The sequence below is a fragment of the Macrobrachium nipponense genome, chromosome 11 (assembly GCF_015104395.2).
Source record: "Macrobrachium nipponense isolate FS-2020 chromosome 11, ASM1510439v2, whole genome shotgun sequence".
NCBI lineage: Eukaryota > Metazoa > Arthropoda > Malacostraca > Decapoda > Palaemonidae > Macrobrachium > Macrobrachium nipponense.
Window position 1 is genome coordinate 84294772 of NC_061087.1, and position 27095 is coordinate 84321866.

At 36.6% G+C, this 27095-nt stretch overlaps 1 protein-coding gene across 1 annotated transcript in view; it reads left to right on the forward strand.

Moving 5' to 3' along the window:
- LOC135206692 (EF-hand domain-containing protein D2 homolog) overlaps positions 1-27095 on the forward strand; it is a 60323-nt gene that overhangs the window by 516 nt on the left and 32712 nt on the right. Inside the window, exon 1 of the mRNA XM_064238118.1 lies at positions 1-173. This exon is cut by the window's left edge and continues 516 nt beyond it. Coding sequence (XP_064094188.1) covers positions 132-173 — 42 coding nt within the window. The 5' untranslated portion in view covers positions 1-131. The remainder of the gene's footprint in view (positions 174-27095) is intronic.

Consider the following 27095-nt stretch of genomic DNA (forward strand, 5'->3'; position numbering starts at 1 on the left):
CGCCACCGAGAGATAGCCATCGGCTAGCTTACTATACCCAAGCCAGGAGGGAGTGCGTGTCCTTGACAGCCTCGTCCATTCCGTACTTTCATTTCTTCCCTGGACCCAGGTAAAAAGAGGAAACCGTCAACATGCCTGATGAGAAGCTGGTTACCTTATTTGATGTCTCTAAGGTAAGTGTTGTCATAAGGAAGGTGATATTTTTAAAGTGGTTTTGGAGGTATGAATCTAATTGTTATTATTGCATTAAAGCACACCGGGTTTGATTGCTGATATTTAGTGGTATAATTACTAAGCTGCTGTTGAATCGTCGTTTGGTTTTCGTAAATAGTTGTTGGTTGAAAAGAACCGAATGTGGTATATGGCTCTGGGTAGATAAGGAAGAATGTGAAAAAATTTACTGCCAATTCTTAAGGACAAATAATCTAATTCCAGTTGAAGAAGAGATATCCATTGCATTTTCATTGTTGTGTTACCGACTAAATGTGATTCTCTTCCGTGCATAGTGATAAAAAGGGAAGACTAACCTTTGCATTAAAGGTTAACAACATAGTCATAAAATCATCACGTGGTGGTTGTGTTCCTTGATGTAGCCGTTTCGCATCAGGCTCAGTTTGCGATAAGTATTTTATAAAGTAGTCATTTGCCCAGGACTATTACTATTTTATTTTTTATCTACTTTGCAATGAAGTCAAGCGAACGTATTAGGTGATGAGAGTCATAGATCGTGGCAACAACTTTAGGATTTTTGTTCGCTTACTAAAGCAAACTTCTAGGCCCATTCGTTCGTGTTACGTTTAAAGTTTTGATTGCTGGTTTTAACTTTTTTTTTTTCTCTCTCTGATTTAGTGAAGGTCTTAGGCGGTATTTTACATCATATGAGATCGAAGACAATGCGATGTCCAAAGTGTACAACAAGGGTGTACAACTTAAAGCCTAGTTTCGAAGAACTGGGTTACAATATTTTGTTAGTAATAGAAATAATTGAGTTGGAATTTGCGATTTTTAATTTCTCGTATATAATTTTAGCAATAAGATTGAATTGAAAGAAAACCGCAATGGAATTATCTAGTTTAATAGGGTCATATTACCGTGTGTTGACCTCGGTTTAACCAACCCTTGGGTTATGTAGTTTGTTGTTCAAATACTGCGAGTCAAGATTCGGTAAGGGACGTGCTGTGTTTTTTTAAGTCAAAGCCGAACTACTGTGATTCATAATTTATAGCTTGTGTTGTGTAATACAGTGGACTTCCATTAATTGTTATTACATCGTGACCTTGCAGAGATGCAGAGAATTTTAATGAGTTTTGTAGAGATCTCCAGTTCTCCTTTTTGTTGTAGACCTGTTCATAGCGTCACTGTTCCCAAGGCCCTCGAATATTACCTAGGCCTATCGACGTGGTATCACGTTACTATAGCAGTCTTTCCAGGTATGTAGGCTTAAATTGGGTTGATAGATTACATTATATTGAACATGTCCCAGTGGGCTTGCTGTATAACAGCTCATTAATAATAATTAATAAAGGCAGTGTATATATGTTTTTACACCGATGCGCGCGCTCACACAGGCGAGCTTATATATATATATATATATATATATAGATATATATACTATATATATATATATATATATATATATATATAGATATACATATATATATATGTCATATATATATATACATACATACACATACATATACATGTATATATATACATGTATATATATACATATATATATTACATATACATATATATACACATATATAACATATACATATATATATATATTATATAGATATATATATATATATATATATCACGCTCCTGTATGTGTAATACGTACCGTTCTATAAATACACTTTCTTGTGGCCTTAAGAAACATATTTCATCTCCTTCGTCAACGTCTCATGAGTCTAGTTTAATTCCATCCTTTCATTGAGTATTTTGTAACGCTCCACACTTTCACCCTCTTCAATTTAACAATTTAAATTCGTTAACTTTTGAGTGTACTCTCGTTTTACTCTTGGCGTGGCCGAATTTGTTTGGTTAGAGGTTATACCCACCTTGGAAAGACCGTTATTGTGCACCACCTCCCTGTGAAAACGACCGGAACACATCCAGTAACTATACTTATGCCATTCATGTTTACTTGGGTGGTTTCAGGCCATATTATGTCTGGGTGTGTTGCAAGTACTATAGTAGATTCACATCAATCGTGCGTCTGATGTCTAGGCTAGTCCCTTACAACGCTCCTGACGGCCAATCAGGAGCGTCGTAAGGGACTGGCCTAGACATCAGATGCACGATTGATGTGAATCTATTACAGTGGGGGGGGGGGGGGGGGGCGTTATCCCTACGGCTGCCCTTCATTCACCTGGGATATCAACCGGAGTAAGCTCGGGTAAGCATTGGAGATTAGAGTACTTCAACAACGCTAGCTCACACCTTAATTTACCCCCAACATAGGCAACTTCTGGGACAAAATAATATAATTCAGATTTCGGGCTGTTGTCTAGACAACCTTTTTTTCCATAGCTTGTATAAATGATAATTGTTATACGCGTTCCATTGTACGATGTTCCCCGGTGATCCTACAGATCCAGAGGAAGATGTCTGGTTTGGTCTATCAGAACTCCATATTGTGAGTTGTTGCTTAGTGGTCGAGTTAACTGGACACTTACTTGGTACTTGAAAATATAGAAATAGTGCAGGGAGAAAGAAAGGTCATTGGATGTGACACGTAATTGACCAGGTAACATTTTTGTTAAAAAGGTTATTTATTTCCTTGCACGTTTTTCTCCAGTTTTACTTTTTGCAATCAGTGTCAAGTTTTTATTTGATTTTTTAAAACGTTTTTCTAAAACCTAGCCACTTAAAAAGTGGCTAGGTATTAGAACTTCACGTTTACCTTGGCAGGGAGTTAGGCTTTGTTCTTGAAAGTTATATGTCAATTAAAATGCCTCCAAATAACTAAAAATAAAAGGTCACGTAGGAATTTTTCACTTCTTTGTAAAAATAAAACTGGCACCGTTCCTAAACCTATCATGCCTCAAATGGATTTTTAGGCCAATAGTTATGGCATTTGATTTTTCACACTTCCTTTTAACTACGTGGATTTTCATTTGCCAGTTTATTACAGCAAAATTCAAATCATTGCATATAGTCCAACAATTGGAAGTCTTTGTGAGGACAATTAGCTTTGAGTCTCTCTCTCTCTCTCTCTCTCTCTCTCTCTCTCTCTCTCTCTCTCTCTCTCTCAGGAAAAGGATTGGCCACTGAAGACAGTAATCGTTTTACAAGAAGTGAATTCAGTTTCATTTTGTTTTATTATATTTTACGCCCACTTTACGATCCTATATTTTCGAAATTCAAACGCTGTTATTTTTCTTGAAGATACAGGTCAGGCAGATAGATAATTTTAATTATTTCCTCAGATTGGCAATGTATCAACTTTGCATGTCTTTTTATCAAGTATTCTTGTCGTACGATATTTGATTTTTAAAGTTTGACATGCTTTCACGACTTCAGTTCCCCTCAATGTATGGGTTTTCAGTTCAGCTGTGATACATGTATAAGGTTTTCTACACTTATGCCTGAAGATTTGTCATAAGTAATGCGATTCTGGGACAAATAGCGACTAGATTCATTATTCGAATAATTCATGTAGTTAGACCACGCACGAGACTACGTATATCAGCCCCGAAACCCATGTTTGGATAAGCTCTTGTTTACCCTGACCTGACTCGTGTGATCAGCAAAGGTTGCGTTGTACTTTTATAGTCGGGTCTGCCTGGTGCCGCTGCAACCAGATTGAAATATAGTATACCGAGAGCAGTGTTGACCTTTATGGACTCGGCATTGCTAATTTAGGCCCATAATTCAATTGAGGTGAACCCGAAATGGAAGTGATGTAGTTCAGATACTGCATGGGTAATGTACAGTTAACATCGATGGCAGTACATAGCGTGAAGCACTCATTCTTTTAATAGGAATAGTACAGTGATCATATCTGCATATTTTTGGGACGGTAATTTTCAGGCTAGGTTGTGCCCTCGGAAACCGCCCTCAATTTATATTCTAAATTCGCGTGAGACGAATTTAGAAATGGAAGTAGAGCGGTGAAAGTCAATTCCGTGTCAGATTTTCTTGACAATCTGTTTTAGTTTACGACCACTGATATTGATCATGGATGGTGGTAAATCGACACTAGACTCGAATTTTGGACGTCGTGAAACTCAGAGCGATGAATCATTCTTGTGGGGATGAACGTTTTCGCTTCATCATCACGTTCCTCTCCTTGGCTTAGACGCTGTGTTGTGCTTTGTCATCTGAATCATGGCATGAAGACCATACAAACATTGCATGTAGTCTCTGGCATCTGGGGTGGAATACAAATTCTGTTTCCAGCGTTTGGTTGAAGGTCACGTTTTGCCTTTTGTGATTGTTAAGTATACTAAATGTTTGATTTATAATTCTCTCTCTCTCTCTCTCTCTCTCTCTCTCTCTCTCTCTCTCTCTCTCTCTCTCGCCAGACGTGTCTGAACTGTATCCACTTGGATTATAAGTCGTGGATTTTTCAGATGACTGCGAGTGATGTGTATCTCTCTCTCTCTCTCTCTCTCTCTCTCTCTCTCTCTGAGTCACTGGGAGAAACTTGGTAACCTCTGACCTACGAGCTTTGGTGTCTTCAGCCAGCTGTCGCCCATGGCAGGCAGCCTGTCGCTTCCAATAGAGCACGGCAAGGGATAAGAAGCAAGTGCCAATGAAAATGGGATTGGCAGTGCATATTTTGCTGTGACATTTTCGGATAGCTTCTCCAAATTTTTCCTGGGAATATTTCATTCGACCAACTGTGTCAACCATCAGACTTGACACAAATTTGTAGGAGAAGAGGAAGATGCTTCCTTTATCTTTTGACTTTCTCCGTTCTGGATACCTGTTCTGTTGTTGGCCTTGGCCGTTGGCTTTCAAACTTGCTCTGCAAGGAACATCAGAATCATCTATTGGTCTGGTTAACAAGCATAAAGAAAGTTTTAGAATCTGACAGCTCCTTGTTGGACTTCGTAGCATTTGAAGTACCTGTTTATCATTACAAATAAGACTTTTTCAAATAATTGTAAAAATAAGACTTTCTGATATGTTAAAACGACACTCGGCCTGTTGCTCAACTAGGCAAGGGGAACCCTAAGAAGTTATATTGCACGAGATACTCCTTGAAAATATTGACTAAACATGTAGAATTAGAGGTGACTTCAATTTTGACCAGTAAGTTCAATCCCCGAAATAAGCCTACAATTAACTGCGACGTTCGAAAATATAAAACATAGTTTGGAATCACAGTTCTGAACAAGAATAGCTTGTGGTCCTCTGCAGAGACGAAAAGACCAAACAATAAACATTGTTCATTGTGCAAAACTGCCCTTGACAGGTGGCTCTTAGTTAGATAACAGATGTCTTTGACCTTTTCTTGGCATTGAGTGCGTCACGGACGCTCAGCAGTATTTCTCAATTGTCTTAACAAGCGTTAACTAAATGCAGGTCTGGTCTTTTCAAGTAGCTGCTAAATGACCTGTGAAAAGAGGCTGTGGTCGTTTGGTGTCACGAGCAGTTTTTAGACTCGACCGTTATACGAAACTGAATTGTGTATGAATTTGAATTGTGAGTCATCCATTGCGAAATTAAGTTTTATATATTTGAATTGAGACTCCCGGTGGTTACGAAAGTATTGTGTAATTATTTGAAAAGGATTATGCATTTCCACTGCGGAGTTTAATTATAGTAGTTAATGTTTAACTATTCTTTGGAGTGTAAAACAATGTACGCAATGAAAAGGTGTTAATAGGTATGTCAAACATTTTTAAAAGTATTAAAATATTTTGCAAGTAACATTTTCAAGTGAACGAGGATATTTTACAAGCAGCCTTTAAAGGATGACAGAGTTATTGCCCAAGTAAACTACTTTTGAACTGAATAAACAAATGATACTTAACACAAGATCTCATTTACTAAACGTCTCTAGGAAGGATCTGTTAACAACGCAATTAAAAAAGTCGTTGGGTGGAGCTTAATATCAATATTGAAACTAACCCCCAAAGTATCCTGGTTCTCGTCTGGAGGCCACATGACTTGAGGCTTCATTTGGGGAGAGATGTTTGTTTACGAAGGACGAGATTTGTTTATCAATTTTTTTTTTTTTACACCTTTGAAACAACTTCCGGGAAGCGGATAAACAAGCCTTGGTAGTAAATTATTTCAAGGAAAATCATCATGATATCGACCTTACGGCATTATCTTATAAAGAAAATGTTGGGAAGGAATACCAGAAAAATGTGTTTACGTTAAGATTTAGTTCTTCAGAATTTAGTTCAATTTACACAAGTGAATTATATAGACTTCTAAACAAGCACAAGTTTAGTTATACACTGTATGCTGATGATACTCAGTTCTATTTTCCTTTGAAACGGTAGAAGATGCCATTAGTAAAATAGATGCAATAATGAAAGAATAAAAATTTGGATGTTCGCGAAGAAACTATAATTCAATGAAAAAACTATAGTGTATGTTATTTGGATCTGATAGCACACAACGAAAATGTGAACACTTCAGAAGAATAAATATGGGCTCGTCATCCATAAACATTGTAGCACAATATATGAAAAATCATATATTGCATATTGTAAAAGACCTCTAACTATCATATTAGGAACATTGCATTTATCAGAAAATATTTAAAGGAAGATGCTCTGAATACAGCAATTTGTAGCCAAATACTTTCGATGCTTCACTACTGCAACGTTATATACTACTACGGTCTTCTTAACTATCTACTAAGAAAATTGCGAGAAGTACAGAGTACTTCTTACAGTCTTTGAAGCACTAAAATATGGGGAACCAACATATTTAAGAAACTGCTAAAGTTTCTGTAGACCTGAAATGAAAATTGTGATCGGACATGCAAGTGAAGCATATAGGTTATTTGAACCTAAAACATAATTGTCAGGCGAGAGAGCATTAGAGCAATGCGCACTAAGACTATACAACAAAATGCCGCCTGAGGTGAAGATCATACAAGAAGAAACCAAATTTTAAAAAGGAATAAAGACACTAATATTCTGCAGGAGCTACGATACTGATGAGAAAACACTTTAAGACAATTGTTATAAAATATAAGAAGCAACTTCTTTAGAAACCGTACATGGGCCCGCCAGAGAGGGAATCGTCCCTCTGGAGGGTTGTACATAAAACCAAACGATTGAATGTTTACTCCAAGGAATTAGGTTGTTTACGGAACGAGTTATTTTAGATATCACAACGAATGATTTTAAATGCAATTTCATGTGTTGACAAGATGTCCGTGAGTTGATGTGGTCCTTCAGAATTAAAAATGTTGTTGCTTTTAAATGAAATTCCTTTCACTAGGAATGCAGCATGACGTAGTTTCAAGGTTGTTTTATTGGTTGCAAAGCAAAATTCTATTCAGTCTCTGCACTCTGTGAAAGTTTGTGGGCTTCCTTTACGTGCAAAATGGAAACGCTCACGTATTTTGAAAAGGGACATTTTGTGAAAGGCTTCAGCATTTACCCGTACACTTCTTTACTTTTCATTTATTTATTCACGTTTTTTATTGTTGAGTGTCATGCAAATAGCGATGTTTTTCAAAGCGAGTGGCCGAGGGAAATGTCAACGAAGGTGAAAGAGGAGAAAGCTCCAGAGGGCGCCGAGGAAAGTCACTAGCAAATAGCACCGACGTTTCGATCATCATCTGTCATTATCAGTCAAGATTAGTCAGGAGAGTTGATCCTAATCTTAAGACTGGTAACTTGTCTTGCTCTCAGATCCAGTGAGTCTCTCTCTCTCTCTCTCTCTCTCTCTTCTCATATTGCAATAGAGAACAGCTATACTTTTGTTGCAACCCTCAATGCTGTGCGAACACTACATAAAGTGTAAGATCCGAAATCAATGGACTCTGTGCTTGTATGTTCAGTGATATGAAAAGCTATTTAAAGCCCGCCCCACCCCATTTATGTGCATGATTTATGTGATTATTCGTAAATTCACGCAAATCACAAGTAGGAGTGATTTAATACACAATTTTCTCAATTTAAATGCATTCGCTTTGTGATACATGAACAGTTTGCTTACTCAGTAAGATTTTAAAGTGTTGCATGTCATGTTGCAACACGCACGTCGTAAGTTACAAACACTTGAAACTGATATGGGTTTATTGGAGGAAGAAAACAGCCTAGCAAGATATTACTTTTTGTGTGCACGCTAGATACATCACTTCGCTGTACGAGTGCCGTGGAAGGATTTTAAGGAAATCTGGATCGAAGCGACTGAATTCTTACTGTTCTGATGCAAACACAGATGTTGGGGCATTCATGCACTTTGCGTGTGTATGTGTACTGATGAATATTAAAAGTAGACATTGAAAATTTACTCGAATATGAATTTATATAGCTTTTACGTACATACATGATTGAACTTAAATACGTAGGGGCCATCTACGGTAACTAGACAACCCTATCACACGTGAGAACGTACACCTGGGACATTAAAAACAGATAAGAAAGGGTACTTGGGATTATTTTATCGCGTCTCAAGATAAAAACGCCGCCGGAGATCTCTTGAGTGTTTCTCTATTTCAGTCTAATATGGAATGCGGTTTTGAGAGAGAGTGAGTGAGTGAGTTACAAGGGTTAGGATGTCTCAGAGGCTTATTAGTCCATCCGAGGAGACATCATGAGATAATTCATCTCTAGGGGCAGGTTTTAAAATTCATTCAGTGTTCTAATAATCTCGTCTAGCTTTCTTTTGAACTCTTCCACACTGCTGCTAGAGAGAGAGAGAGAGTGTGTGTGTGTGTGTTTGTGTATCAGTTTAACGATATCTCAAAGAGAATGAAGTTAGGTGAAAGAGAGAATTTCACATTAATGGTATCTCATAGACTTGGAGAATTAAGTTAAACGAGAGAGAGAGAGAATTTTAGATTAATGGTATCTCATAGACTGAGAGATAGAGAATGAAGTTAGACTAGAGAGAGAGAGAACTATAGATAGAGAGAGAATTTTAGAGTAATGGTATCTTATAGACTTAGAGATGGAGAATGAAGTTAGACGAGAGAGAGAATTTCAGATTAATGGTATCTGATAGACTTGGAGATGGAGAATGAAGTTAGACTAAGAGAGAGAGAGAGAGAGAGAGCTATAGGTGAGAGAGAGAGAGAATTTCAGATTAATGGTATCTCATACCCTTAGAAACGGACGTTAGACTAGAGAGAGAGAGAGAGAGATAGAGAATTTCAGTTTAACGTTATCACATAGACTTAGAGAATGAAGTGAGAGAGAGAGAGAGCTATAGGTGAAAGGCAGTTCACTTAAATGGGGACGTGTCCTTAGAACGCATCGAAGAATGTCTCCTCAGGAGGAGACGGGACTGCAGGGGAGGAGGATCATGCACTTTGATCCCTCACGTGTGAGGAAAAGCGAGAGGAGGGAGAACTCTTTATTCTCTCATTCAGGCAGCTGTTATTTTTTGCAAGGGGCAAAGTGAGAGATTAGTAGGGTTATTAGCACTATGCGTAGAGGATAGGGAGACGGCTTTGTTTTTTTGTAGTTTATTTTGTGGATTTCAGGATAATTTTTTTTTGGACTCGACAACTTATATATCTGTATAATTTACTTATTGCAAGACAATGTGTTTATATATACAGTATAATTTATCTTTATAATAATTATATTATTTTTTGTATTATAACTATATATAATATATATATATATTATATATATATAAAATATATATATTTTTATATAACATATATATTATATATATATAAAATTATATATATAGTATATATATAGAATATATATATATATATATATATATATATATATATATATATATATATAATATATATATATATATATATATATATATACTATAATATATATATATATATATATATAGTATATATATATATAATATATATATATATATATATAATATATAGATTATATATATATATATAATATGGGTAAGATAATATATAGTATAATATATATATATATATATATTACTATATATATAGATATCATATTTATATATATATATATATATGTGTGAGTGTGTAGTGTGTGTGTGTGTGTGTGTGTGGGTGTGATGTATGTATGTTATGTATGTATGTATCAAGGTATTTGTTCATGAACCCTAAGATAGTTAGTTTATTTACAGATATAGACTGAATAGCTCTTGCTATTTGTCGTGTTCAGTCACATAACCAATTATGCCTGAAGCTTGTTTGTCTGTTTATCTGCTGGCTATATATATATACTTGGAGGAGCAGCCGCCTCTCCTAAGTGGTAAGATACGTATAAGTCTTGAGTGGAGGGAGTGTAATACGTTATTTACGTTTTTATCTAGAATATTTTTTTTCTTTAGCGAAGCCTTCAGGTATGATAATGTGAGTGGGAGATGCATATAGAATTTTAACCCTATGTTTTTCCGCTTCTGGGGATGGTGCGATGCCAGAAGGTAGGCAGAATATTATAGTGTTTTTTTAATTTAGTTTTTTTTATTTTAGCAAAAGCTTTAGGGATGAAGTTGTTAGACCCATGCCCTTTCATGACCACTGACACCGCTATAGCAAATTCACATCAACCGTGCCTTTGACGCCTAGGCCAGTCCCTTACGACGCTCCTGATTGGCTGTTGATAAGCCAGTCACTGGGCTGGAAACTCTGTCTCTCGACAGAGTTCACACAACCAGGATTTATGTTCCACCTCTCCTGAAAGTTGGAATATACATCCTCCCTGTGTGAACACACTAGAGAGACTGAGTGTTTCCAGCCCTGTGATTGGCTTATCAACAGCCAATCAGGAGCGTCGTAAGGGACTAGCCTAGACATCGGATACACGGTTAATGTGAATCTACTATAGTATGTATGCATGAGTAATATAATATATATATATATATATATATATATATATATATATAATATATATAGTATACACACACACACATACACACACACAACATACCCACACATATATATATATATATATATATATATAGATATTATATTATATATATTATATACAATTTGTGGTTCCTCGAAGAATAAACAGTTCTGTTATTTCCAATTCTTCTGAACACACTGAATAAACGGATCGCTTCTCCTTACTAAGATCAAATTTAGTTCTGTATTATAATAGAGCCGGATCTTTTCGTGGAATTTTATGATGATGGACCACTTGAAGCCAATAGGAGCCAATTGCTTGAGTGATATTCACTAACTCAGAACTTTTTTCGCTCCCAGAGGCACGTGACTAAAGGCAAGATACAGAGAAATGTTGAACCTGTGTCTGTGTCCTAGATTCTATGTTAAGGTGTCCAAATTAGGTTCAAGAATGCGTACCCTAAGCTGCGACTTATGAATGTCTATTAAACATTGCCGGGTATGTTTTTGAAACAAGAACTGTATGACCAGTGATGTGAAATTATATTTTACATAACATACTCTAGACTCGTATGGGTATTCACGGATAATGAAAGTTTACAATTTTATCACATATTCATTATTAATAAAGTGCTGAAGTGTTTTTGTTTATGTGCTTTTCAGAGGAATTACAGGAGAATTTAATTTTAATCCAGATCAACTGCTGGACTGAAGATTCAGTGTTCTTGCCAGTTTCTCGTTCAGAGTTTTTGTCAAAGTTCTGACCAATTTTCGGAATAGTGTCAGATTTTCGAGTTCAGTATCTCAAACTATTAACCTGTATGTATAGTCAATTGATCTTAACCAAATTTCAGACCTTGTTTCTCTACAGCAGGCTGATTTATTGATACCTATTAGGGTCCAAAATTGTCAGATTTCACGCCCCATTTCTCTACATCAGCCTAATTTATTGATGCCTGTTATGGTCCAGAAACTTCATTCTGTTCTCCCACGAGATATCTCCCCCACTACTGTGGATCTTGGTTTCGACTGTCATGAATATTTATAAGTGTGAAAGTTTGCTCTCGCCCACCCGAGCGATTTCTTGGAAAGTCTTGTAGAAAATAGTTCCACGTGATTCCCCACGAAAATATTGTAGGATATCGTTATAGATATGATGTTCTTGGAGGTAGAAAGTTTGGACGGTGTTCGCGGATCTGTAAAGTGTTAGGAATAAAAGTGAGTTGTTGGAGAATTTATTTTGTATTTAATACTTGCGTACGCGATTATAGTATATATGTATATATTGTATATATATATATATATATATATATATATATATATATATATATATATATATATATATATATACATATATAGATATATATATATATATATATATAAATATATATATAATATATATTCAGGCATCATATTTGCAGTGTTTCATTCCCGTGTAGCTGAACTCGGAATATGCATAGTTTTCAATAGTTCTGCTTTTGACAGGCAATAGCTGTCGTATACTACGTATCTCACTTTCAGATAATTACTAGTGTTAACCCCAACGACAGACTCTCTCTCTCTCTCTCTCTCTCTCTCTCTCTCTCTCTCTCTCTCTCTCTCTTTCTCTAGTCTTGAAAATTTTCACCATGTTGCTATGTTTATTATTGACGTCTTTGTAGCTGTTACAGGTATTGGATCTCATTAGCGTAGTTTCACTCTGAGATTCGTTTTTCTGTAATGAACGGTCCGACGCCTGGTCTCGATCTGGGCTTCATTTAAACTGATAGAAGGCCTGTAGTTACTTTTTAGGAATCTCTCTCCCTCTGTTATGATTTTGACATTCATGTGTTGCTTTTTGTTCCTCGAAGAGATATTTCTAGAAAGTATAGCCCTTCAGATTTGTAGTTTGTATTTTAAAGAGGTGCTGTCCCCATAGCCTTCTCTGATGAGTGTGCTACCCACTACAGTTCGTGGAAGATCAGGTACATAATTCTAATGAATGTTTATAGACCGTGCCACTACCATCTCTTCCTCGTGCAGAATTCCAACTTGGGTTGCCTGATTTAATAAGGCAAGCATATTGTTACTCTTACTACACACGCGAGAGCATATATTGGCACCCACGTAGTTTTATATATAATATATATATATATATATATATATATATATATATATATTATATATATATATATATACACACACATATATATTCTTAGTTAACTTCTATGTATATTTGTTGAAATTTGTAAAACATACCAGCCAAGTACCTGTTGAAAGGAAATTTACAAATGGTCGACACGGGAGGCAGCTCGGAACTTTTTCACGTGACATATGCAATGGAGAGTTCCGGTAAATCTCTTCCCACTCACACCCCTCCCCCTACCCCTCTCCCTCCCTGCGATGAGAGAGATCGCTCCAATCAATGCCCCCCCCCCCCCCTCCCTCTTCTTTCCTCCTCCTTTCCCCCTCCTCTGAGCTTTAAGCTTGCGTGTTTTATAGGAATGACTGTTGCTGCTCATCTGCGTTTGATCATAACATACACTTCTTTATTTCTGGTTTCTCTTTGTGTTTATTTTTACCTTTAACTTGACTCTTGCGAATTCGACATTGATTGTTTGTTATTATCGTTTGCCAATGGTTTTAATTGTATTTAATTTACCACTGCAGTGGTGTATTTCGCTTTTGATACTGCTCTACTGGAATAGCCTTGCTCCTGTTAATCATTTTGTTTGTTTTCAAGCAAGGTTTTCCCTTTTGATTTGTCCCCTTCTCAAGCAAAATTAGCTTCGTCTAGTAATTAGCTGCTGCTAGTAAAGTAGGAGAAAACTGTACGATGCCTTGGGAAGGGAGTGGGGGTGTCATGTTGGTGGGTTGGGTAGGGGAACGTCTTAAAAATTTTTTTTTTTTTTAACCGTCCACTGATAGATTGAAAGGAGAAGTGTTAAGTAGAGTTATTTGGCTTTTATTTTCGTTTTTTATCTTTCAGAGAGAGAGAGAGAGAGAGAGAGAGAGAGAGAGGTTTCCATTTTCGAGTTTGATGCGGTTATTTTTCAGAAAGTTCATCAGCTCGTTTGAAGGAACTTAATAGTTTTTGTGGAATTTGTGTATTCCACGCCTGTTAAATGGGCAGTTCGTCGTTAAAACATTAAATTTAACATTGAGTTTTGTTAACGGATCCTCCTTTAGAATCAAAATTCACTAGTGCCTTGATTTGTATACCTGTACTTGCATGTTAAATGTTGTATGCATCATTAAAATACTTGGTAGTTGTTTTTTTTTCTTTTTTCTTCAGTGAACTCGTCTGCTATTTTCATCTCGGAGTCAAACATATTTTATTACCCAAATATCCTTTTAGTTTTTACCCTGAAATATCCACGTGAGTCTAGTTTTAGTCTACTTAACATTTTTGTAGCCAGTCACATCAGATATTACCGGCTGAATCACAGTGGTATGACCACAGCTGATTAGGCTAATCTAGGAAAGCGAAGACTTCGATGGCCGTGGAGATTATATGCACAAGACCCCAACCGGAATCTGGGCTCAGTTGTAAATGTAAGGAAAGAGGGAGAGTGGACCTAACAGGAAAGGGCAATAGGGTTGAGTGTTTCGTACCGCAGATGGCCATGGGAGCGGATGTACCTTATATAATTTATTAAGGCTTAGAGAACACATCGTAGGGATGGGATGCGTTCATGATAATTGTTGGCTGGAGCGAAAACGCCTTTTGCATTTTTTCTGAGCTGTTTTTGTTCTAGAAAAAAATTGTACGAGAGATTTTTTTATTTTTTTAATTTGTTTTCGTAAATATTATTTGTACGCTTGTATTACCAAAAAATTAAGACTTTTAATTTTATTGAATGTTATTTTGGTCAACTGGGAGATATTTAATAAAAACTTTAAGGATAGGAAATATTCTTAACCTAAAAATCTTAATCGTCTACATGAACGGACGTATGACCCTTTTCTGTGATGCTCGGTAGCCAGCTGAACGTAACTTATTAAAGCCTCACCCCTACCTCAACCCAAACTATTAGGTGTTACGAAGGCAGGAAGATGTTTAGTTATTATTTTATGCATAGTTTTCGCTTCGCTTCTTGTATTCTGCTTTTGCTTTAGTATTTTGAGAACATTGAAAAAGACGGTTATTTTGTCTTAGTCATAATATTATAGTATATTTTAAACTTTAAAGGAGAGCTTTACTTCATTAGACACAAGCAATGGAATGACTTTAAGAATTCTCTCTATTTCTCTCTCCTCCCCTCTCTCTCTCCTCTCTCATCTCCTCTCTCTCTCTCTCTCTCTCTCATCCTCTCTCTCCATCTCTCTCTCTCCCCTCTCTCTCTTCTTAGCCCTCTCTCTCTCCTTCTAGCATCTTAAAGTCACACCTCCTTCCCATCCTATTAGCCTCCATTAGCACATTTTGAAAAACGGAGACCGTCTTTCCCATACCCATAGTGCATTTTGAAAGGAACACGTTTTCACATCCATTCAACCACGTCCATCCATCCATCCATCCATTCAGCCATTCAACCAAAGTCAGTGCAGATGATGAAATAACCTGTGTGCGTGCGTGCGCGTGAGCCATGCAGAGCATGTGCGTTTCATGTAGTATGCAACTAGTTGCTTTCCCTTTCCATGATCGAAGTTGCTATTTTTAGGTTATAATAAGCCTTCGGCTTTTTTAAAATTTTATTCTTATTATTTTTCTATTTTCGTTTTGAACGGGTGTTTGTTTATTTTTACGCGCTAAATTGTTTTTGTTACTTACTGATTTGGGATTAACATTTTGAAGACACGCAAACTATACGCTATATGCGGAAATAGAAGTGATCATTAAACCACTCATAAAGCAGTGAGCTCTCATCTAGTCGAAGAATTGGATAGTCTTGAGGGAGAACATAACCAAAATATGAAATTGAAAATACACAAATTAAATATATACACAATTTTGATGAGGAGATACGAGAAAAATATGCAATACTGATTATTCAAAGTGGCACCGTCAAGCAAATGAGCTAGAGAACACGACTGTTTATTATTTGGTCACAACCGAGACTAATGCAATCAAACTGGTACCTACCTGCGTGACACAGCAAGAGGAAGTGGGAAATCCTTCAGGCGTCAAAATAATGTCTAATAATGCAAAGAACGATGTTGGCGTCCAATCCATTTTTGAAATGCGTTGAATGAAATACATTTTTCTTTTTCTATGAAAAGCATTGAATGAAACGCAAGGGAGTTTCCGCATTTTCCAGTATGACTAATGCAGCCCCACATAAGCTTAGTATAATCCATCCCTACTCCAGGTCCCCCTTCACCCCCCCCCCCCCCCCCCCGCCCCCCTCACCCCCCCCTGCCCCGCCCTAACGCCCTCCACGCCGGCCACCGGATAAAATCCGTAACCACCTAACGCAATCGCACCCTCCCGCCGGACCTAATCCTCCTCCAACCACCTCCAAACCTCCTATTTCCCCACCCCTCCTCCTCCTTCCCTCCTTCCCTTGCCTTCCCCCCTCCTTCCTTCCTTCCTTCACTGCCTCCCCCTCCTCTCTCCTCCTTCTCCTCTTCAAACGTCAAATGTCATATACGCTTGGAGGGTTTATTTTTGGCTCAGTAAACAAATGGAGTATTTGGTTTTACATGATTAAGACACAGTGTTATAAAGCGTTTTTTGTTTTTTAGGTAAGGGTTTTTACTTTTACCTTAATCAGTGCATCCCTATAAGGATAACAACCGAACGCATGTACTTATACGCATAATAATTTAATAATTTAGATATATATATAAATATTTATATATTATATATATATATTATATTAATTATTATATATTATTTATATTATATATATAATATATTAAAGGCTATTTTTGGATTTATTATATACAAGGTTCCATATTATTAAGGAATAGAGGGAGAAAATTGGAAGCCAAGGTTAATTATTAAGAATTATTATTTTAAAAATCTGGGTTTTGCGGATTAGGTTCTGGCTACAGGTTCCACACAGCAACGGCAATTCCGGGGAAAATTTGGAGCCAGGTTAATTATTAAGTATTTTTAAGGAGCCCTTATAGCTTATATACTCAACATGCAGCAAAGCGTTCCGAATTTATTATATATATTATTATATATTATATATGTCTAATATTATATATTATATATATTATATATATATATATAGCTTTATATATATATATATATTATATATTATATTATATAATTATATTAGTATATATATTACACGACATACGATGCAATTTTTCGTAACTAGCGATTAAAATTAAGCTTTAGATTATTAATTTTTGGAAGTTGGTGTCTGTTATCTTTCAAGAACTACGTAGGCTAAGGTGAGGAACTGATGTTTTGTTGTGTGGTATTTCAGCCTTGTCTTTTTAAATGGCATTTTTTTCGATGCAGCGCTTGACGTTAACGCGTATATACTCTTGCTGTAAAACTTAGCAAAATTTTAATGTATTAAATAATTACGGGAAAGTTTTAAGAGTCCATATTAATGGAGAGCTTGAGGAGTATTGATAGCAGTAAAAGTATTCGTAATTTTGACACGTGATGTGGCGTTCATTAATTGTAACTGGGGCAGTAATGATAATAACCATGCCTTGCCTTTGTAGCGTAACATGTCACTGGTTCATTTCCTTTTGTATCTGGGACATAGGGTGATTTCCCTCTGTATGTAGGACATTTCCTTTCGCGTGTAGGAGGCGGTAAACAGGACAAAAGAACAAAAGAATCTGATCTCGTCGTAAGGCCTTGCTTGACGGGTCGTCATGCCTCGCGTCTTGACATTGTTTTCTCTACAGGATTGTTTTTGTACTGCTTCAATTGTCACTGTTTTGTTGCACTTTGCCTACGTGCTAGCTACGTTTCATCCGTGACGAATCTTTTTCGTTTTGTTTCCGAAGAACACCAAAGTGGGAAAATTTTAGCATGCGTGAATGCATATATTTTAGTGCCTTTTTTTCTATTGCAGGGGACATTATCAGGAATGTTTTTGTTAGTTTGGAAAATGAGAATAAATAAACTGGAAGTGTCCTTGCATTTTATTCTCAAGGTCAGTTGTTTTTTTTATAAGTATCAGTTCATATTTACAGTTTCAAGATATCAGATTTTTTCTTATTTTACACGTTCTTCGCTTACATAAATAAGTTTATTTTTTATATATATCAGGTGCTGTATACAAAATCTTGATAATGTTATAGATTGCAATAATTTTCTTCTGGGAGAAATGTACGGACAGGTGTTTTTATTTTCTTTTAAATCAAATTTTGGACCCGAATTGTAACTACGCTCGTACACGTTGCCAAATAAAAGATCCACATGGAGTCCTGTCATCTCTTAGGTATGCCACTTTAAGAAAAGACAAATAAAAGTAAAAAAATACGAAGCGTGAATAAATGCAATCCTCGTATTGTTCCGAGTATTTTCTTGACTCTCTCTCTCTCTCTCTCTCTCTCTCTCTCTCTCTCTCTCTCTCTCTCTCTCTCTCTCCGTAATACTTACATGGCACCTCCGAATACAAATACACCAGAAGCTTAGCCAATCGTGACCTTCTCTGTAGTGTTGCTGTTGGTGCAGGTTTCACAGAGTATGACGGTTGGAAGTCATCAATAATGTAGGTAACGAACTGTAAATTTGGGATTAGTTTGTTCGAGAGAGAGAGAGAGAGAGAGAGAGAGAGAGAGAGAGAGAGAGAGAGAGAGATTAGTACGGACTCTTTAACCCTTAGATGACATCTACCCCACCTCAAGCATCAAACTGCTATATTATACCATTAAAGCACAATCTATCTCTCTCTCTCTCTCTCTCTCTCTCTCTCTCTCTCTCTCTCTCTCTCTCTCTCTCTCTCTGCTGTGGCAAGCCTTTGTCATTTACGAACTTGTCCTCCTCCACCACGTGTGAAGTCATGGCCGTGTCTGAGCCTTGAAACAATTTTTGAGTTATTTATTTTTTTATATATGAAATGTTGCTACGTAAATTTTTTATATGTAAATATTGCTACGTAAAAGTGCATCAGCCACAAAGGACTAAACACGAATATATCTGGGAGTATTGTTATAGTATTGTGATAAAACTTTTGGACTGTATGTGCAATAACTAGAATTTTCAAGGATAGATAATGCGTTTGCGTAGACGCATAATATAATTAACCGTACTTTCAAGATGACAAAGACATTAAGGTAAATGATTTTCTGTCTTAATATGTCGTATTTTCCTTACCGCTCATCAACGGATACACTTACAATGCCGTCTCAAAGAACTTGTTGCCAACGCGGAAAATAATTTTTTTTGCAGTTCGTTTTTATCTTTTGGTTAAGACTTGGAAAAAGTAGTCGCTTTGTTCAATGAGCCACCCAGTTTGGGTTGTTTTCCCGACTACGTCGAGTTGAGAAATAATAGAATAATGGATTTTAACGAATCTTGATTTCCTGGTATTTGTTGGGTGTACTCTCTCTCTCTCTCTCTCTCTCTCTCTCTCTCTCTCTCTCTCTCTCTGAAACTGAATTGTTTTTTCCACTCGGAAGGCAGATAAACTTTCGGTATAGTACTATGTTGCTGGGTTATGTCCATTGCCGTTGCTATCTGGCATGGTAGGTTACTAGCAAGGGTATTAGCTCTTTATCACACTGCTTTTTTTGTATTAGGAGGAAATGAGTTGGCATAGATTAAGAAAGAATCTTGGAAAGATATATGCAGAACTAAAGGACAACAATGGCCAGAGAGAGAGAGAGAGAGAGAGAGAGAGAGAGAGAGACTAGATGTTAACAACAGAAGTTATTTGTGATAGATGCTGTCAAGCAGAGCGTGCGCTACTGAAAAAAAAGGTTTTTATAGACTTAAATCGTAATGTGAATTCAGGTTACAATGTATTGTCCTAATTGAAAGAGTCGGTCTTTGTAAGGCCTTAGAAACGTCGTGTAAGAATAATTAAGGAACGCATTGACTCGAAAACGTGAATAGGAAGAGACTCAATCCCCGTTTTTGGGATCATGACGAGGTTACAGCGTTTCTGTACGTAACTCTCGAGAACTTTCTCAAGCTCCTATTTACGGGTCAAACTGTTCGACTACAATTGATTTGATTGATTTGATAGATCTTAGGCATTATGCCAAGCACTGGGGCAACTAAGGCCATTCAGCGCTGCAACGGAAATTGACAGTAAAAGGTTCGAAAGGCGTGACAGGAAGAAAACCTCGCAGTTGCACTAAGAAACAATTGTTAGAAGAGAGTGGACAGTAAAATGAAAGAGAATATGAACGGAGGTACAGTAAAAGGAATGGAAATAGTTGCAGCTAGGGGCCGAAGGGACGCTGCAAAGAACCTTAAGTAATGCCTACATTGCACCGCATGAGGTGCACTGACGGCGCCAATCCCCTACGGGGTGTTCGACTAAGATGCCCGATATGCGTATCGAATAAACTTGGGAGTTATTATTAGGAATAATTTAGTTATGGGGTTTTCAATGGATGCTCGGTTTTTGCGAGTCTGGCTTTTCATTTTTTCCAAGTTTTCCTCTCTTATGTAATTTATTTTATATTAAGATTTTTTATGTAGTAGGGGACTATTCCATCATTGTGTTGCTATGCATCTCGCTTCGTTATCGCTCTACCTCCTCCTCCTCCTCCTCTTCTGAGTTATGCTATATGACACAGTCCCCTAATTACTTGATGGGGTAATTGTTTCATTCATTGCTGCGTAAACTATCGTTAAATACCCCGGACCTACATAGGAACTCGCCCTGGTTTTCGCTTACTCGGGGAGTAAACCTACAAACTACTTTTGTTGTTGTTGTGGTGGGGGGGTTAGGAAAGGTCTATGGAAGAGCCTAATAAGGTCAGGAAAAGATGTTTCGTGTTGAGTTAAAGATACAGGAATTTTAGGATAGGATATTCATGATTTATTTATCAGAAAGGAAATAGATAAAAGATATGGATGTTAAACAGTACAAAACTATTAATTCTAACCAGATATAGCGTAGTTTTATTTTTCGTTGGGGGAAAAGGCTCAATTTGACTAGATTTTAGCCCGTTTGAATTTCGTTAAAATTTAGGAATATAAAGTTCACAACTTATGCGTGAGGGGAAAATCTTGCACTTGCTTTAGTAAGCTGGAGGTCGGATCATGCCTTGTTATCGTACATAACGAGGTTTGGTTGAATTGTTCTCAGAGTCAGTTAGGTGACGTCATAGTCACACGATCTGTATTTATGGACGTAAAAACTGTTTACATTTCCGGGTTTAATTATCAACAATTTAGAATATATTTCCTGGTATGTTTTTCATGAAATTTCTTGAATAACGTTAAAAGTAAAGTTTAAAGTAATGTTTTTATTCCCATTTTTTCTGCTGCTCGTGACTACGGTTATATATATATATATTAATATATATATATATATATATATATATATATATATATATATATATATATATAATTAGATTGTATGTGCTCCGACACGTACAAGAACCAACCTACGCTTTCAGATATGGAGTACTCGCGTTTGACGAATACTCCATATATGAAAGCATAGTAGGTTCGTGTGTTAAGAAAACTTCAAATTTCTTTTTAACTTGTTTCTCTATGGCAACACCACAATACTGTCAGTAGTCAGCCCAGATAGATACCGCTCATGAATATTTTGGGAGGCGAAGTGAATTTCCCACGTGACCTTTTAACCGTAACGTACCCCCTTCTCTCGGCGTTTAAGGTTCTTAATATCAAGTACAAACGACGCTTTCTTTGTTATCGGTCTGTGTCTGTCTGTCTGTCTGTGTCCGTCTGATGGCTATCGATTGTATCCAGCGACCCCTCCTAGTTTCCACGTACTCTCAGGTTGAGAACCAGATTTTGCGTTCGTGCAACGCATCCGAGGTTTTACCAGAAATTGGTGACAGTTTTTGTGTTTGTGCTTAGTATATCATTTCGCCCCCCTTTTTGACAGTGTCGAATATACGTTTGTTCAGTTTTTTTAGTTATCTGCTTCGACTGTGATTTAATCATTGACTTCTTTTTTCTTGTGTCAAGTCTGCCTGTCTCGCATCCAAGGTGTATGGTGAGAAAGGGACACTTGCCAGTATAAACTTGTAATTAATAGTACAGTTATTATGGTTTTAAAAAAAATTACTAAAAGCCTAATGTTCAGTAACAGATATATATTGATGAAAACTTACAGATGTAAATATAAAAGTTGTTTTCCTGATAACTACTTAAATAGCCAATGTTATTTATAAAAGTAAGAGGTCCTGGTTAGAAGAAAAATTACCATTACAAAATTGTAATTATTATGAAATATCTGTAAATCCGCATTAATGTATTTTTCTAATAAAAGAAAGAAGAAGAAAAAAAACTGTTGAAACAGGTCAGTGATAAAACCACCGTCGATGCAGATAACTACAGAAAAATTGAACATATGTATATTTGACACGTTACGAAAAAAAAATGGCCGTATATTGGCTGGCGAATTGTGACCGTAGTCCATGCGTAACATTTCAGTGCCATGATTAAATGATTCCATGTATTTCAAGTTCTGTGTGTGCTGTTATTGTATATAATTCTCTCGTCGTCCCTCTCCATCTCTCCTCCCTCGGGTCTCAGGGAATCTCTCTATCTCTCTCTCTCCTGCTCTCCTGAGTCTCTCGTTCACTTCTCTCTCTCTCTCTCCAAAATCGCGATGATGATAACCTTGCCTAACCATCCACTTTGCAGCCCATCCATCCAAATGCTTCCATATTTCTGCTCATTTATGAAGGCTCCCGTAACATTTTTAGATTATATGTGTCTAAAGTATTTTTATATTTGGATCAAACATTTTTCCTAGTGGTCACGGCTGAAGTGTTCAAATGCCCGTAAGCTTTCATATTCTAACGAAGTAGAAGAAACTCAAGCAGAAAAAAATAAATATGCTGGCGTAACAAAAGCGAAATTAAATAATTGTATATTAATGAGAGAGAGAGAGAGAGAGAGAGAGAGAGAGAGAGAGAGAGAGAGAAGATTGTTTTTTGTTTGTTTGTATGGTGTTTATACGTTGCATGGAACCAGTGTTTATTCAGCAACGAGAGAGAGAGAGAGAGAGAGAGAGAGAGAGAGAGAGAGAGGTGGGGGAGAGGAGAGGCGTTGGTCGGAAACATCTAGAAAAATTGATCCCCACAATGTTCGTACCCCGGATTCGACCCGACGCGCGGGATCGATTTAGCCCTTATTATGGAAGCTCCGGCTTGTTGCATTGTTTCGTGACTGTCAGCGGTTCGTTGACCTCTTGCAAAGAGCGCTTGCGACGTTGCACGATCGAATCGTATTGGTAATTATTGCATGGAAAGACGTTTGATTACTGCGATGGTGGCGACGAATGGGACTAGTTTATCGGTTAGAGTTGCCCGTCGATTCCGTTTTTTAGTTTATCGTAAGAAATTTGAATTCTCTCTCTCTCTCTCTCTCTCTCTCTCTCTCTCTCTCTCTCTCTCTCTCTCTCTCCAGGGGTACAAGAATACGTAATTTGTACTTGTCATATTGAACTCCAGGCGTTATCTCGTCTCCGCGTCATGAAGATTTTTATTACATACTTTACTTGAAATACTTATGAATGTATCACTGTGATACTATCACAGTACTATCACAGTCCACACTTAATGCCCATCGGCATCATTTCCTCATTGGGTTCTACCCAAGGGTCCAGATTCTTGCATAATGAAATGAGGTCAACTCTAAATGATGTTCCATTTCAAAATGGAAAGGCGTTTCTCTTGTTTTGTTTATAATGAAAGTTCTGTGTTAAACTTCGAAAGACGTCACTTAATCCCTTTTCTGTTGAGATGCGGTGGGTTCTCTGCAGTAAAAACTGCACGTGTTTAGGAACAGTTACTTGATGTGACAAATTGAAGCTTTTTGCAAAGCTTTAGAGTATGAAGAGTGTAATATAACACTCCTCTCCACATGTTGGCGCTGGGTCACTGGGGTCAAAATAGAAATGTTTTAACATTATAATATGCCTCGTAACAAGAGATTAGTGGTGATATATGAGGCGGGCCTGCGTGGCTGTATTAATTATTAAAGGCAACGCTTGCTATAAATAAACGCTTTTTATGCAGGCGCGCAAAGTGAGTTTGGCACCACTGGTATTATATGGAAAGACAGTCTAATCTTAATGGTATTTCGATGGTTTTCTCATAACATCCGTGTTTTTACAATTGGGTATTATATTTATCTCCTTAAAATGTCTTTCCAACAGTATTTGCTTTATTTGATACGCAAGGTATCTCACGGAATTTTTGTGAATAGTAATCTCTTATTATGTACTGTATTTGATAGACGTAAGAGAATTTTTCTTGGGTGAATCAAATCATCAGCATAATCTGCTATCGAGTGTTATTATGTAAACAGATTTTTATTTTCTATCTCTCTGCCAACCCTGCACATAATTATTTTCAGATAGGTTGAGCCTGGGACTTGACATAAATACGTAGCATATAACTGTTTTAATTTGTTTCCATTATTGGCATCAGGTTTTTGTCGTCTTTTGTAAGACTATGATTCAGTATTTTGCTGTTTAGCCACTGGACAGCCGAGATGCCCTCTGAGCCTTGAGAAAAAATTAAGATTTATCAAAAATGGTTCGTTGTCGCGTTTTGCAACATTAATACCTTCGTCGTTTCTTTGCCGTTGATGTGTCAAAACGACTTTTGTGCATTTTCACATACGAAGTTCATACCACGTGTTTTCATTATTTACTTTGCTGTCATTTGCATATGCTCTTAAGGGGAGGGTGATTTTTCCCCCTTAATTCTGTTTATCGATTGATTTTTGTGGCAGAGATGTTTTGCCATGTGATAAACACCGCGTGTTTCATATTGAACCACACACTGGCGTTGTTTGGACATACTGTTTTCATCCTATTTGCAGGCCACTGCCTCTTTTAATTGAACAGTGATGAGTCATTCTCCTTTATTACTACCCCGTAGGAGGGTAGTGCCATCAGTGGACCTCATGCGTTGCACTGTGGGCATTACTTAAGGTTCTTTGGGGGCATTATTTCTGCCCCCTATCTGCAACCCCTTTCATTCCTTTTATTGAACCTCCCCTCATATTCCTTTCTTCTTACTCTCCACCCTCTCCTTACAATTGTTTAACAGTGCAACTGCGAGGTTTTCCTCCTGTTACATCTTGAAAACATTCTCTATCAATCTCCCTTTCATTGCTGAATAACCTCAAGGATCCCAGCGTCGCATGGTTTGGCCCCAAATTTTACATCCTAATACTAATCGTTTTTCAATATCTTGTGATGGACTCTTAACGATCGCGTGATTATCAGAGTAACTCATCGTTTCACGGAAGTTGACTCAGCCATCTTTTTCGTAACTAATCGTATTTTCCCCAACGATTTTTATTAATTTTTTTTTTTTTTTTTTTGCGTGCAACCTATATTTTATAAAGATTAACTAGACACGACGGAGATGTCAATTTGATATATACCTTGTACAGGAAGGGAATGACATTACAGTGATATAAAGTTTACAGAGAAATGAAATTATGAATTTGTCAGTATATTTTACTTCTTTTGCATAATTATAATACTATACGTAAACGCAAAAGCTCATACAGGTTAGTATTAATATCTGAGCACAAATATTACATATCATTTACGTAATTTTTCACTCGTAGAAGCCTCTGCTCGCACGACAGACAGACTGGTCGGTGCCTTGGAGTTGGAGGCAGTAGACCTTTGTAGGGACGAGGAATATATCTATGGCGCCACCGTCCCCATTGTGAGCGAGCGACCTCATGGCATTTCTGTGTCATGAGCGGTTGCAGTGTGCAGTTCAGTCTTTTTTTTTTTTTATTAGATTACATTTCTTACAAAAATATATTTACATTAAAAATATTTTATTAAAAAGTTATCTTACAAATATTAAAAATATTCAGTCTTACAAAATATTACAAAAATATTCAGTCTTACAAAATATTACAAAAAATATTCAGTCTTACAAAATATTACAAAAATATTCAGTCTTACAAAATATTACAAAAATATTCAGTCTTACAAAATATTACAAAATATTTCAAGAAAAAAAAATCTTAAACAAAATAATTACAAAAATATTCAGTCTTACAAAATATTACAAAGATATTCAGTCTTGAGATATCGTGGATATCGCTGTTGTTAGCTCTTAGTTTTAATTATAAACGTATGGAAGGAAATTTGTATATTTCTACGTGCAGCTGTTTGTTTGATGTGAGAAAATTACCAATGTTTTCCGAGTGAAAAAAATAGAACACATTTTTACATAAAATTATTAGCTTGATGTAAAATTTTGTACATAAAACCTTTAGCTGGAGATATAACTGTTGTGCGAGTAATAAAATTGGTTCACTTTTTCATACAACTGTTAGTTTGAGGTAAAAATATATAAATATAATGGTAATGTTGTCACATAAAGTAGTGCACTTGTATTGGGAACTATTATTTTGATGTAAAATTATATAAATAGAATTATGCAATTTAAAAAAAAATTTGCATTTCTACTTAAAACGATTGTTGCTTGATGTAAATAAAATTACAAATTAGATAATTATACCATTATTAGTCTTTATCCCTTGGGAAAACCTGCTTGGCGTTAATGTAGGTGTTTATTATAATATAATAGCAGTCTTTATATATATATTATATAATATAGATAATAATATCATATATATATCATACATATATATTATTTATTCATGCGACAATTACTATTATGTTTGAAGTATAGACTGTAGGGCTAAGTATTTAATCATTAAAATAAGATTTTCTCCTTATTCGTCCTGTTGCGGTGAAACAGCGGGAATGCCAGTGAGTTATGCGATCACTAATTCACGAAAGCCACATGAGTTGCCTGCCTGTGTCGATCACCCCAGAAGAGTCAATCACCCGCATGCTTGCGTATGTATGTGTAGTATGTGTGTGTGTGCCTGTCTGTCACGCTGGAGGAAGTCATTCTTCACACGCCCGCACGTTACGTAGAAAACCCACCTGGGCGGACTCTTTATAATATCGATTTGACCGCAATTCAGTTAGTCCGTCTCTCTCTCTCTCTCTCTCTCTCTCTCTCTCTCTCTCTGGGTGTTAGGATCGAAGCTCTGGAGCGGTAGAAAGAGAGAGAGAGAGAGAGAGAGTGA